Source organism: Rhea americana, unplaced genomic scaffold, assembly GCF_003343005.1.
Source record: "Rhea americana isolate MKP2758 unplaced genomic scaffold, rheAme1 scaffold_369, whole genome shotgun sequence".
NCBI classification, from domain to species: Eukaryota; Metazoa; Chordata; class Aves; order Rheiformes; family Rheidae; genus Rhea; species Rhea americana.
In genome coordinates, this window is record NW_028186500.1 from 120,662 (window position 1) to 132,392 (window position 11,731).

General features: G+C 37.2%; 1 protein-coding gene across 1 annotated transcript; it reads left to right on the top strand.

Annotated features, from left to right (window-relative positions):
• Positions 1 to 213: 213 nt before the first annotated feature.
• Positions 214 to 11,468, top strand: UHRF1 (ubiquitin like with PHD and ring finger domains 1). Its single transcript, XM_085312620.1, has 15 exons — positions 214 to 478; positions 1,215 to 1,387; positions 1,783 to 1,998; positions 2,952 to 3,058; positions 3,248 to 3,434; positions 4,028 to 4,151; positions 4,243 to 4,350; positions 5,169 to 5,273; positions 6,175 to 6,281; positions 7,146 to 7,308; positions 7,413 to 7,550; positions 8,632 to 8,743; positions 8,862 to 9,019; positions 9,386 to 9,484; positions 10,002 to 11,468. The coding sequence occupies exons 1-15, from the start codon at positions 215 to 217 to the stop codon at positions 10,146 to 10,148; spliced, it is 2,208 nt and encodes a 735-aa protein (XP_085168746.1). The 5' UTR covers position 214; the 3' UTR covers positions 10,149 to 11,468.
• The last annotated feature ends 263 nt before the right edge of the window (positions 11,469 to 11,731 follow it).

The window sequence follows — 11,731 nt, forward strand, 5'->3', positions numbered from 1 at the left end:
AAATCCAAATCCTTTGAACAAAGAATGTTTTAAATAGTAAGAACAATCAATAAGTACCTGCGTTGCTGAAGAACTGCCAAGTTACTTGATGTTAATGGTTTTCAAGCAATGTGATCTCGCTTAGCACATAAGCAGTTACAGCATGATGGATGGCTTTGAGTTGGAAAATCTCAGCTGAATTAAATAACCAGATTGCTCTGTGCTTTCACCATAGATGGAAGATGGTCACTCCCTTTTCGATTACAGCGTTGGATTGAATGATATTGTTCAACTATTGGTCAGACAAAGCCCAGCAGTGCTTCCTGCTGTCAGTAAGGAAAAGGATTCTGAACTCTCAGACACAGACTCTGGCTGTGGCTCAGGCCAAAGTGAATCTGACAAAAGCTCCCACAATGGAGAAGGTGTCATAGAACTGGAAGGCCAGCCCAGCACAGCCGCGCAGCCTGACTGGGCTGACCCAGGGTTTGGCCTCTATAAGGTGGGTTACTGAAAAATGAAGATTACTTAAAACAGCAGCTTGCAAAGGAGAATGTTTTTCTGTAGTTGAGAATTTTTGAAAACCTTTCATATCGTAACTGTGTTTTTCTTTAAAGGGTGGGRGGGAATTCCAAAATGCACCTCCTTTCAAAACTCAAATAAAAGCCCAAACCAACTCACAAGCCAACTAAACGCAATATGTTTTGGGTCAAAATACTTTATTTTTTGTTTTATCCTTTAAATTAAAATTATGTTGATCTCTTAATATTTGAAGTGCTTGTTTTGATTTTTGAAACTTCCCTGTATTTCAGTTTAGAGGGACTGGATCTGTCAAAGCTGGAACTTTCTTGAATGACTAAAGAAAATAAAGGAAAATCTCAAACAACTGTTCAGAACTATTTTACTCATCTGTTTTAGTAGACCTTATTACGGACCTAGAGATGCCTTTGCCAGGCTATGAGCAAGACAGACAAATTTGAAAGTCTGGTACAGACTAACTAATAATGGTTCGTACTAGATGACAAAGCCATTTGTGCATGTTGCCCTAKAAAGGGTTTTTAGCCTTAGAAGTTCAATCTGAGAAGAATGGAGTGGTGCACAAATGAATTTTTGCAACCATCGGTTATATTTCTTGATAATGGTGAGCTGCTTGAGATAGTTAAATCTTCAAGTAGTTTTGAAATCAGCGCCTAATTTGAAAATCCATTTTGATGAGTTGCATACTTTGCTTTGTGTAGATCAATGACTTGGTTGATGCTCGAGATATGAATATGGGAGCATGGTTTGAAGCCCAAGTTGTAAATGTGACCAGAAAAAAACCTACAAATGAATCAGCTGGTAGTTGTGCAGAGCCTGATCGGCAGACAACCGTTCCTGAAGAAGATGTAATATATCATGTGAAATATGAAGAGTGAGTTTTGTTACTTTCTTAGCTAATACAGTTATTTAGATTGTGATGTTGATGGAGAATTTGATTATAGAGATCCATAAGGTGAAACAATAGTGGGCTGGCACAGTAATTACGTTACTGAGCCCTACTAATTGTAAGACAAACACGTTGTTGGAATATGAGATGCAATTGCCCAAGTTTTAGATGGGATAAAGTATGAAAACAGTTAAAACTGTCTGATTCTGTCTRTGACTGTTGGGGAGAAGGAAATTATGTTCTCAGCGGCGTTCTTGTATGTTGTGCGGCACTGGCTTTTAAATTAACCTGTCTAGATATAATCTATTACATATAACAACTTCTGATGTCAAATTCAATTTTTCTTTTCTGCCCCTCCATGACCCCTTGTATCCCAAAAGCTATCCAGAGAACGGAGTTGTAGAACTGAGTTCGAAAGATGTACGTGCTCGTGCACGGACTGTTTTGAAGTGGCACCAGCTAGAAGTAGGACAGGTGGTGATGGTCAACTATAACCCTGATGAACCAAAAGAGAGAGGATTTTGGTATGATGCTGAGATTCTGCAAAAACGGGAAACGAAAATGATCAGGGAGATAAATGCAAAGATATTACTTGGGTAAGCAGTTCTGAGAACGAAAATACGGTATTCCACAACTGAACTCCCTAACTCTGCTTTTGGTTTCATGAGGTSTAGTGAGTGACAATGTTTTTGATGCATCATTTTTTTCAGTAATGTGACAAAAATGCTTGGTAGAGATGAGGGGCTGGACTCCTCTTTGGGTGCAGTTTTGATTAATTTCTGTTGGAGGAATTGGAGGCCATAAGGAATCTTGGGGCATGTTGATCTCTGGACTTGTACGCTGCTGGGAGGATGGAAAGCACACCCTAGAATGGAGCAACTGTTCTACCTGTTTTTAATTTCTCTGTTAGTTTGAGTTCAGTCCATACTACTATGCCTTCAAYGCCTTCCTCCACTAGGAGGAAGAGAATTGTTTACTGTGTTAGCTTCACGGTCCATAATGATTTTACAGTAAATTCAGTGTAATGTTTCCTGTTAGATATGCTAACATAGGGTAAAACCTCACTTCATGCCAATAGTGAAAAGTTATTCCCATTCTTTTCTAAAGGGCAAAAGAGTCAGTATTTAAGGATGCTCAATTTCAGGCATTTCAATTTCWTTTTTTTTTTTAGTTGTAGTTAAAAGTAGACTTCCACAGTTCCTGTTGCTGCAATTATTTTGACATTCTAAAATACAATAAGAATTAATTTGAATTCTTTTTTGGGGGGAAATATATTACTAGGGATAATTTGAATGTTAGGAGTGTATGGATTCTCATTAGGACAAAAGGGAGTACTTTTTTTTTTTTATTGTGTGAGCACTGTTTGTTTCCTGGTGATGCTCTCGTGCCATTGTCCTAGATTGTGTGATGCTCTAACAGAGGTTTCTTGTGATACAGAACTAATACCAGAGCAATCTGCATTATTGATGTACATGTGGAGCTGTGAGTTCATGCTGTGTTATACTTTCAAAGTCGGATCTTTTTGACTTTTATAAATTTCCCTTTGTAGGGATGCTGGTGATTCCTTGAATGACTGCAGAATTACATTTGTGGATGAAATTTATAAAATTGAAGAACCAGGCAGCGTTTGTCCTCTTAGTGCCAGTCCATTAAAACGTGAGTTTGTTATATAAGACTGTATTTTACATACAAGACCTTTCTTGTGATTTACTGCTTACAGTCATATGATACCCTTAAGGACTGAGAGTTCTAAAACGYATGCGATTGTGACTACTTCAACTATTTGTCATATAAGGTAGCGTTTTCTGGAGTTTGAAGAAGGTTGTGGTTTCTTTTTGCTAACAGGACAGAATGGACCTGTGTGTAAATCTTGTAAGGACAACCCGAACAAGACCTGCAGAATTTGCGCTTGCCATGTCTGTGGAGGTAAACAAGATCCAGATAAACAGCTAATGTGTGATGAGTGTGATATGGCTTTCCACATCTACTGCCTCAACCCTCCCCTTAGTAGTATACCAGATGATGAGGATTGGTAAGTTACAAAYGTGTGGATGGTGTCACAATTAGCATGTAGATCATGAGCAGAAAGCAAGGTCTAGGGGGTTTAATGATACCTTTAGGTGGCGATATTGCGACTTTATTAGATGAAGAGATGTGTGCTCCTGCTCCGTATTCTTGTTTTACTTTTTTTAAATAGGACTTCATATTTTCTTTGAACATCGACCTAGTGAAAGCCTGTTTTTTCAGGCAGTGACTTTCAATTTTTTTTTTCCAATCTGGGGACTCGAATACTTTTTTCAAAAAACCACAGACACCTATAAACCAAATGCAAACATGCCAGTAGGCCTAACTCCTGTGACTGTTTTTTGTGGGTCCCTTAAAGGAGTCCACAGGCCTTTGGTTGAAAACGACCATAGTAGGTTTTCTTCCATGTGTCCTGTTTCAGCATTTTATGCTATTTTTGACATAGCTGATTTCCTGACTGATCACAAGTGAGTTACTTCATTGTCCTGTCTCGTTTCAAAGGCAAAATTTGTTAGATTATAACTCGATATGCTCTGGGGAATTCTTTTTTTTAATTTAAGGTTTTGCTACTAGTTAATTTTCATTGACTGGTGACTTTAGGTATTGCCCTGAATGTCGAAATGATGCAAGTGAGGTGGTTTTAGCAGGAGAGAAATTAAAAGAAAGTAAAAAGAAACAAAAGATGGCATCTGCTAATTCATCTTCACGGAGAGACTGGGGAAAGGTCAGTTTAAAAGTCACTGTTTTTGTTGTGAAGAATAGTGCATGTTAGTTCCTCGTAATTCCTGGCTGATTGGTCTTGCTCTTTGAAACAGGGTATGGCATGTGTTGGTCGCACAAGGGAATGTACCATTGTCCCTTCTAACCACTATGGACCAATTCCTGGGATTCCAGTTGGCACCATGTGGAAGTTCAGAGTTCAGGTATGAAACTGAATCCTGGAATGAGCCACTGGAAGGGGAAATAGGATTCATAGAAGTCTTTTATGGGAAACTTGAAACTTTTATCCYGAAGCATGTGTCACTGGAGGTGTATCTGCAGAAAGGAAGGAATTCTGGCTTTGTCTAGATCAAGTGTTCCATAACTAAGGTTGTATTGTGCTGGCATTTCAAGGTGTTTTATGCTTTTTGTTTGTTTGTTTTGAGACTCAAAACCCTCCCAAAGAACTAAAGAAGCTTACTTTCAGTATTTTGTCTTGGAGATGCATGGTATCTCCAACTTCTTCTGTTGGTGAGGGTCTCCTTCAATGGTTTGGATAAATAAAATAGATTTTTTTTTTGTCTTGTAAGGTAAGTTGAGGAAGACTGAGCACTGAAGTAACTATCTTGTCTTTCAAGTTTAAGATTAAAGTGGCTATTCTAAGTCTTCTAAAAACTATCCCCTTATGCAAGCATTTCAATATCTGTAGTGTTCTAAAATTCCTGGGTTTTTTTAATAATAGGTCGAAAGACTCAAATTTYTAATCTCACATCAGAAAGCCTTCCATGTATTCAACTTACTGAAACACCCTAATACATATTTTTGAAAAGTACTTTCTTTTTCTGTCCTCTCCTGGATGTTTTTGGATGATGGTGGTGAGGACACAGTTTGACCCTGCTATATATTCAAAACAAATGTGAGAGTGCTATTAGTTAATTTAGTTCCAAGACCAACACGTAGTCATATCAGTCATAGCCTCTTGAGAGCAGTTGCCTAGCAAAATTCTTTTTTTTTTTTTTTTTTTTTTCTTCCCCTCTCCTAGGTGAGCGAATCCGGTGTTCACAGGCCCCACGTAGCAGGTATACATGGCAGAAGCAATGATGGTGCCTATTCCCTGGTGCTGGCAGGAGGCTATGAAGATGACATAGTAAGTGAATCTTACTTATTTTTGAACACCAGGCTAACTCCGTGTAGTTAAAAGAAGGAGTTGGTCTTAAATGCTTTTCACGTTCTGTGTCAGACGTTTCTGCGTCTTGATGATATTTACGTTCTTCAGAATAAAACTAGGCAAATGAAATCTATAATGTAGCTGCATGCATCAATCTGAGAAAGAGGGTCAGCTGAATTCAGATTAACATCTGTATATCAGCTCTTAATCCAGAAATCCTTATCTGCCTTTTCAGACTCTCCATTTCATCCACAGTTTGAACACAGAATGTGGATACGTATTTTGCCAGATCTTCCTGTGTCAAAAGTGTTAGGCACAAAACTTGAGACAGAAGTGCTACTTCTCAATATACCTGTCAGCTTTGCTAGCCAAACCTAACCCTAACTAGGCTTTACCAGAGATTACTGTACATTCTTCCCACAGATCACCAGTGTGTTACTAGCTGCCCAAAAGCCCGTTAAACCTCATGGTAAACAGATGGCCACAAACGTAAAATATACCTGGACTGATATTGCACGTTTTAATTCTGCATTACAAGGCCATGTGGCGGTGCAAGTACTGAGATATAAGTTACATTATCTTTATCTGGAACGTATCATGCACTTGCGAGCAGATTCCGTGGGAGCAGTGCACTGCTATCTTGGCAGAGGTCTCTCTGCATTATTAAGGTGTATGATGAGACAATTGTCACTGACTTTTCTGTGCTCTTATTGGCAATATAAGAGAAGACCATAGGAAACTAACTCTGGGAGAGCTAAATAGAGAAATCATTTTTCCTATTTCAGAATACTATGTTAAAACTACCAGATGAAAACACTCATCTCATGCTTTGTTTTGAATTATTTTGTGAACATGTTGAAACCATCCGTGTATTTTTCAGGATCATGGAAATTCCTTCACGTATACAGGGAGTGGAGGTCGTGATCTTTCTGGAAACAAACGTACAGCAGAACAGTCTTGCGATCAAAAACTCACCAATATGAACAGGTTGGCAATGCTCACACTCCGTTCTTAAACTTAGTAGCTGGCAATCTGTCMACCTGAAAAATTCTTTGTCTAGTCTATGTCAAAAGAAACTATCTGAAAAAAATTTCAAAGTTAAATTTCTTCTGCACTGTAGACTGTAGATCAGTTGTGCAATGGAAGCGTTTCTTCTAGCACACAATAAATGAAGCAGAGTTGTAAATGGGGATTAGTCTCAGATTAATTTTGACTGAAATTTAAGGAACAGAGAGAAATTAGTGTAGAGGTTGTCATACTCTCCTGAAGAGCTTTTCTGTGAACCATTTTGAGAGACCGGACTACTTGTAAGTTCTAAACTGGACTTGGAAAAAGTAAGCATGTTCTTTTGGTTTGTTTGTTTGTTTATAAACTGTTACTTTTTACATATAAGTGTGTTTTTGTGTGGAGAAGGTAGCCCATGCAATTACACTGGGATAATATAATGAAAAATCTGCATATTTAAAATATAGTCCCTAGTAAGGATGCTTAATAATCTTCTCCAGAATTCCTGTCATAATACAAGATACTTGAAAGTATTATTTAAAACAAAACAAAGCTTGTCTGCATTCTTTCCCCAGATGAAATTCAGCAAGGGCTCCTTTTGCACCTGGAAAGTGGTGGTAGCTTCCAGTTTTCTGTAGACCATTGCTACGGTTCAATACAATACTGATACATTACTATTTTTTGGTAATCAGCTGTAGCAATGTGTTACTCACAGCAACACAATGTAGCTAAATCTTTTACTTATTAGACGAATTATGTATGCTGTCATTTGCTTTATCCTCCTCCTCTGATTCTGGAGCAGTCTATCTGGTAGATACGTGACATTTAATGAACTTTCTCTTACAGAGCTCTGGCTCTGAACTGCAGTGCTCCCATCAATGACAAAAATGGAGCTGAAGCCAAGGACTGGAGAGCTGGAAAGCCAGTTCGAGTGGTGAGGAATGTAAAAGGAGGCAAACATAGCAAATACGCTCCAGTAGAGGGAAATAGATATGATGGAATATATAAGGTAAGAAAGATCTGAATTCTCCTATTGAATTCGGGAAGGATAATTTAGTTATGGTAAAGGAGACTTTATAGCTTCTAGTGGACTTATATCTGGCTGTTTTTTAGGTAGTAAAATACTGGCCTGAGACAGGAAAATCTGGATTTTTAGTGTGGCGCTACTTGCTTAGGAGGGATGATGAAGAACCTGCTCCTTGGACCAAAGAAGGAAAGGACAGGATGAAAAAGCTTGGCTTAACGATGCAGGTACTCTTTTGGAACACTGTCATGCTTCCACTGGACTCGCAAGGATTTTTCTATTATGCCTTCTTCTTGAAGATGATCTACTTTGTCTTATGTAGGAAACTAAGAATTAGGACAGTGCTCCTTAGACTGAAGGAAACACTAATGCTTTCAATCTTGTGGGTTGTTTGTTTTCTTTATACATCAGGAAGCTAAACAGACAAAACTTACTTTCTTTTGCTGAATTTTTAGTCTGAATAAGCACTTTGCAAGAGCAGGACAGGGAAGAAGTGTGTGTGTGTGTGTACATGTGGGTTTCTTTTTTTATTTGTTACATGCTGACAAACGCTTCAAAACACTAACTTTTAATTTCAAAAAATGCCATTTTTTCCTCTTCAGAATTAGGTTTGTAGGAAAAATGATAGGAAAACCGATAATGAAAATTGGAACAATTCTCAATTTGTGATATGAATTGGCAGAACTTAATACTCATTCCACTGAGCTATGTTTTTAATATCTAGACTACACAGTAAATGTAACTCAAAGCTGACTGAGCTAGTATTCTAATTATTCTGCTGATAATGTACAAATCAAATTCTGCTGTTAATTGCAAATGCACAAGTTAGTGAAAAGAGGGAAAAAAAATACTTAAAACTTGAGACAGAATTAAGCCAGTAGACTTGAACAGAGATTGTTAGTACTATTTGTAGCCATGGATTTATCACTTAAGGGAAAAAAAAAAAAAAAAAAAGACTCCTGGACCAAAGGATGTTCCAATTTTTAAGACTTMTGTGACCAGTCCACAGCATCTTAGGTTATCAGTAACTGCTAACCCATTTATTTTTGTTTCTTATTTAAAAAAAAAATCTSTTTCAATTAACTTGTGTAGCAAGGTATTRTCAAAGCAATTAATTTCTTGTTTAACTTTGTAATACTCTAGTGATGGTATGTGAAGTCTGAAAAGTTAACTTTTACGTTAGACTTGCTTTGAGCAAGGGGTCAAACAAGATGACTTCCAGAGGTCATCTCTCCAATCCCTAATAGTCTGTAATTCTCTGAATTGGCACGTTTGCATTGGATGCTTTTTGTTTTGTTTTTCCTGTAGTATCCTGAGGGGTATTTGGAAGCTGTTGCAAATAAAGATAAAGAAAAAGAAAATAATGGAGATGATGAGTTTGATACCCCGGGGAAAGGAAAGAGGAAAAGGAAATCAGCAGGTTTGTGAAGTAGGCAAGTGACTATAGCAAGCCTTGGAGGTTTTTGTGTATTTTATTTAGTCAATTTTTTGTGGTTGCTTTTTGTTTCTTCATTTAAGAAGTCGCATTTTTCTTTCAGGTGGGGAGGAAAAACTCATTACCTCTCCTACAGGGACTCCAAAGAAAACTAAAGTTGAGCCATACAAGCTGACAGCTCAGCAAAAATCTCTTATAAAAAGTGATGAAGCCAATGAAAAACTGTGGAATGAAGTACTAGAAGCTCTCAAAGATGGACCGGTGGGTCATGCTTTTTATTCAAGAAGTATTGTCAATTAATTATTATACTATTACTAGACCTTAAACCTCTTGACTGCATAAAGAAATAGCCTCAGAACTCTAGCTTTTTCTCTTTTTTCCCCCCTTTTTTCCTTTCAGTGTAGGCATCCACAGGATAACTTTATAGCGCTGTGTTTGAGGTCAGTTAAAGATAGGAGCTTGTTAATGTGACTTTTTTGTTTACGAACTTTGTAGGAAAAAAARCCCCATGATGGCCAAAATAATAATTACATTTTACAGCTTTTTTGAGTGTGTCTTTCAGTTGCTTTGTATGATGTTTTTCCAGAGGGTAATAGCAGTCAGTTGATTCAAATGTTCTCTTTACAGAAATTTCTAAATAAAGTCGAAGAGGCCTTCCTGTGTATTTGTTGTCAGGAGGTTGTTTTTCGGCCAGTCACAACTGTGTGCCAACATAATGTGTGCAAGGTGAGTAGTTGGTATAACTGTATTGTATAGCAGCTGAGCAGCAAGCCTTGAACTAACTAGTCAGTCATAAGAGAGATTTCTTTTCTTTTTTCCCTGGTAGTTAGTCTTTTATCATTAGTCAGGTTTATATATGGAATTAATGATTCAGTAAAGATTCTTTGTCATAGAAAAGTCAAAGTTCCACTATAGTATTGCTATTATTTGATTTAGTAAAAAGATGGCAAGAGAAGTTCTCTGTTGGCTTTAGTAGTGTAATCGTATGAAACATCCATACCGTATACTTAAATACTGTGCCTGGGACAAACAGCATCGGAAAAACATCATTGCACATAATGAAAGAGAAAAATAATCTCAACTCCAGCTGCTTGCCTTGTATTGTTCTCGGCCATTCCTGGTTCTAGTCAATACCTGGGTGAACCAGGACATAAAAGGCATCTCATTCTCTAGCAGAGACTTGTAAAATAAGCTAAATTGCATACCTGTATTTCTTCGCCATTTTATTTTTCTATTTCACTAGGATTGCTTGGATAGATCCTTCAAAGCTGAGGTGTACAGTTGTCCAGCCTGTCGCTATGACCTCGGCAAAAATTACACCATGCAAGTGAATGAAACACTGCAGACCATTCTAACTCAGCTCTTTCCTGGATATGGCAATGGACGGTGATTTTGTAAAGCACTTCTAATTTTCTTTTGTTCAAACTTATTAATGGGTTTTCAATGGGCTTAATTTAAAAAAGTAGTCTGTTCTCCCAGACCCCACCAAAAAAAAAGCAAAAAAAAGCTTAAAGTCTTCCTTGTTTTAAAAAAAAAGGAACTATAAACTTTGAGGAATCTCCTTTTGTATGTTTGTGGGTTTTGTTTTTGATCTAAATGTGGCATTTTTTTTCTTTTCCTGAAACCTGCCATTCATCAGCACAGACTTTTTTTTTTTTTTTTTTTTTAAACATGGACTTACAAAATGCTTCCGGTAAGGCTGCTAACATTTGTGAAAGTTCTCAGAGTGCCCTCCCCCCTCCTTTTTTCCCCTCTCCCCTTAAATTTTCCCCAAATGGCTTGGTTGCTAGAACAATCTTCAAAGTTTGTGGATTTGGCCATAAAGGTAGATTTGTGCATTGCCTTGGCAGCATTTTGATGCTCAGCTTGTACAAGATGGTACCTGGCTTATGTTCTATTACCGCAAGTGGATATTTACTATTTTCAAAGAACTTTTTTTATACATTTGACAAACTATCAAAAGCCATTTCCTGCTAATCTTGTGTATGAAAAAATAAAGCTGCTTGCATATAGCCAAGTAGTTGGAGCAATATGAAGTACTACCTCAGTTGGACTTCTCTCTTATTACGGAACTATTTGTTCAGCCAGGTGCTGTCTTCTATCCAGAAATGCCATTGTGGAATATACTAAAGCCATTCTTAAGTGCCTTTTGTCCTTTTTGAAAGACTGGGCTCTGAATCACCATATCCTTTTTTTATAAGCACTGATTTGTTTAAACTTGCCAACCGGATTTTATTCTTTGGATAAAATATAACACTGTAGCTGTATATGATTAGCATGGATTTGCAAACTTTCAGGTTTCCTCCTAATGCTAGGTGTATTATGGTAACATGACTTCTTTGTTTGTTTGTTTTGCTGCATTTCTACCTGGAAATGGAGAATAACCAATTCCGATTTTTTTTTAATTAAACATTTTGCTTATTGTACATGACACCAAGAAGGCTTACTTTTGTGAATGGGTTCTTTTTCTACCATTACCAAAGTTTGCAGTTTAATACCTCAACATGACAGGGATGTTTTAATCACACTTTACTGCAGACAGACTGGAACAAATGTGCCTGTTTTTGGTTTTCTTAACTCTTACCCTTTTTAAAATTATAATGTTAATATGTTAGGGAAAAAACGTTTTATAGGGTTTTTGCTGAATTTGTCAATTTTTTGTACAATGTGCAAGTTGAAGTTCTCAAAATAAATATCTTTTCAGATTAAAGTATTTACTGTTTTCCTTTACCTCTCTTTCTCTGGTTTCTAGGCCAGAAATTCTGTGCCAGAATTGGTTTGTTCCATTATGCTAATCTTTCCTAGGGCCTACTATCATGATTTTTTTTTAACTAAGGAGAAGTTGTGGAAATACAAGTTTGATGTTCTTAAAGATTTTGCTTTTAGGCAACAGAGAGAGGCATATATTCTGTTCAACCTAAAGAGAAAAAGTAAAACACRATTCTCCAAATCCTTCTGACTTTTTGGAAAAAC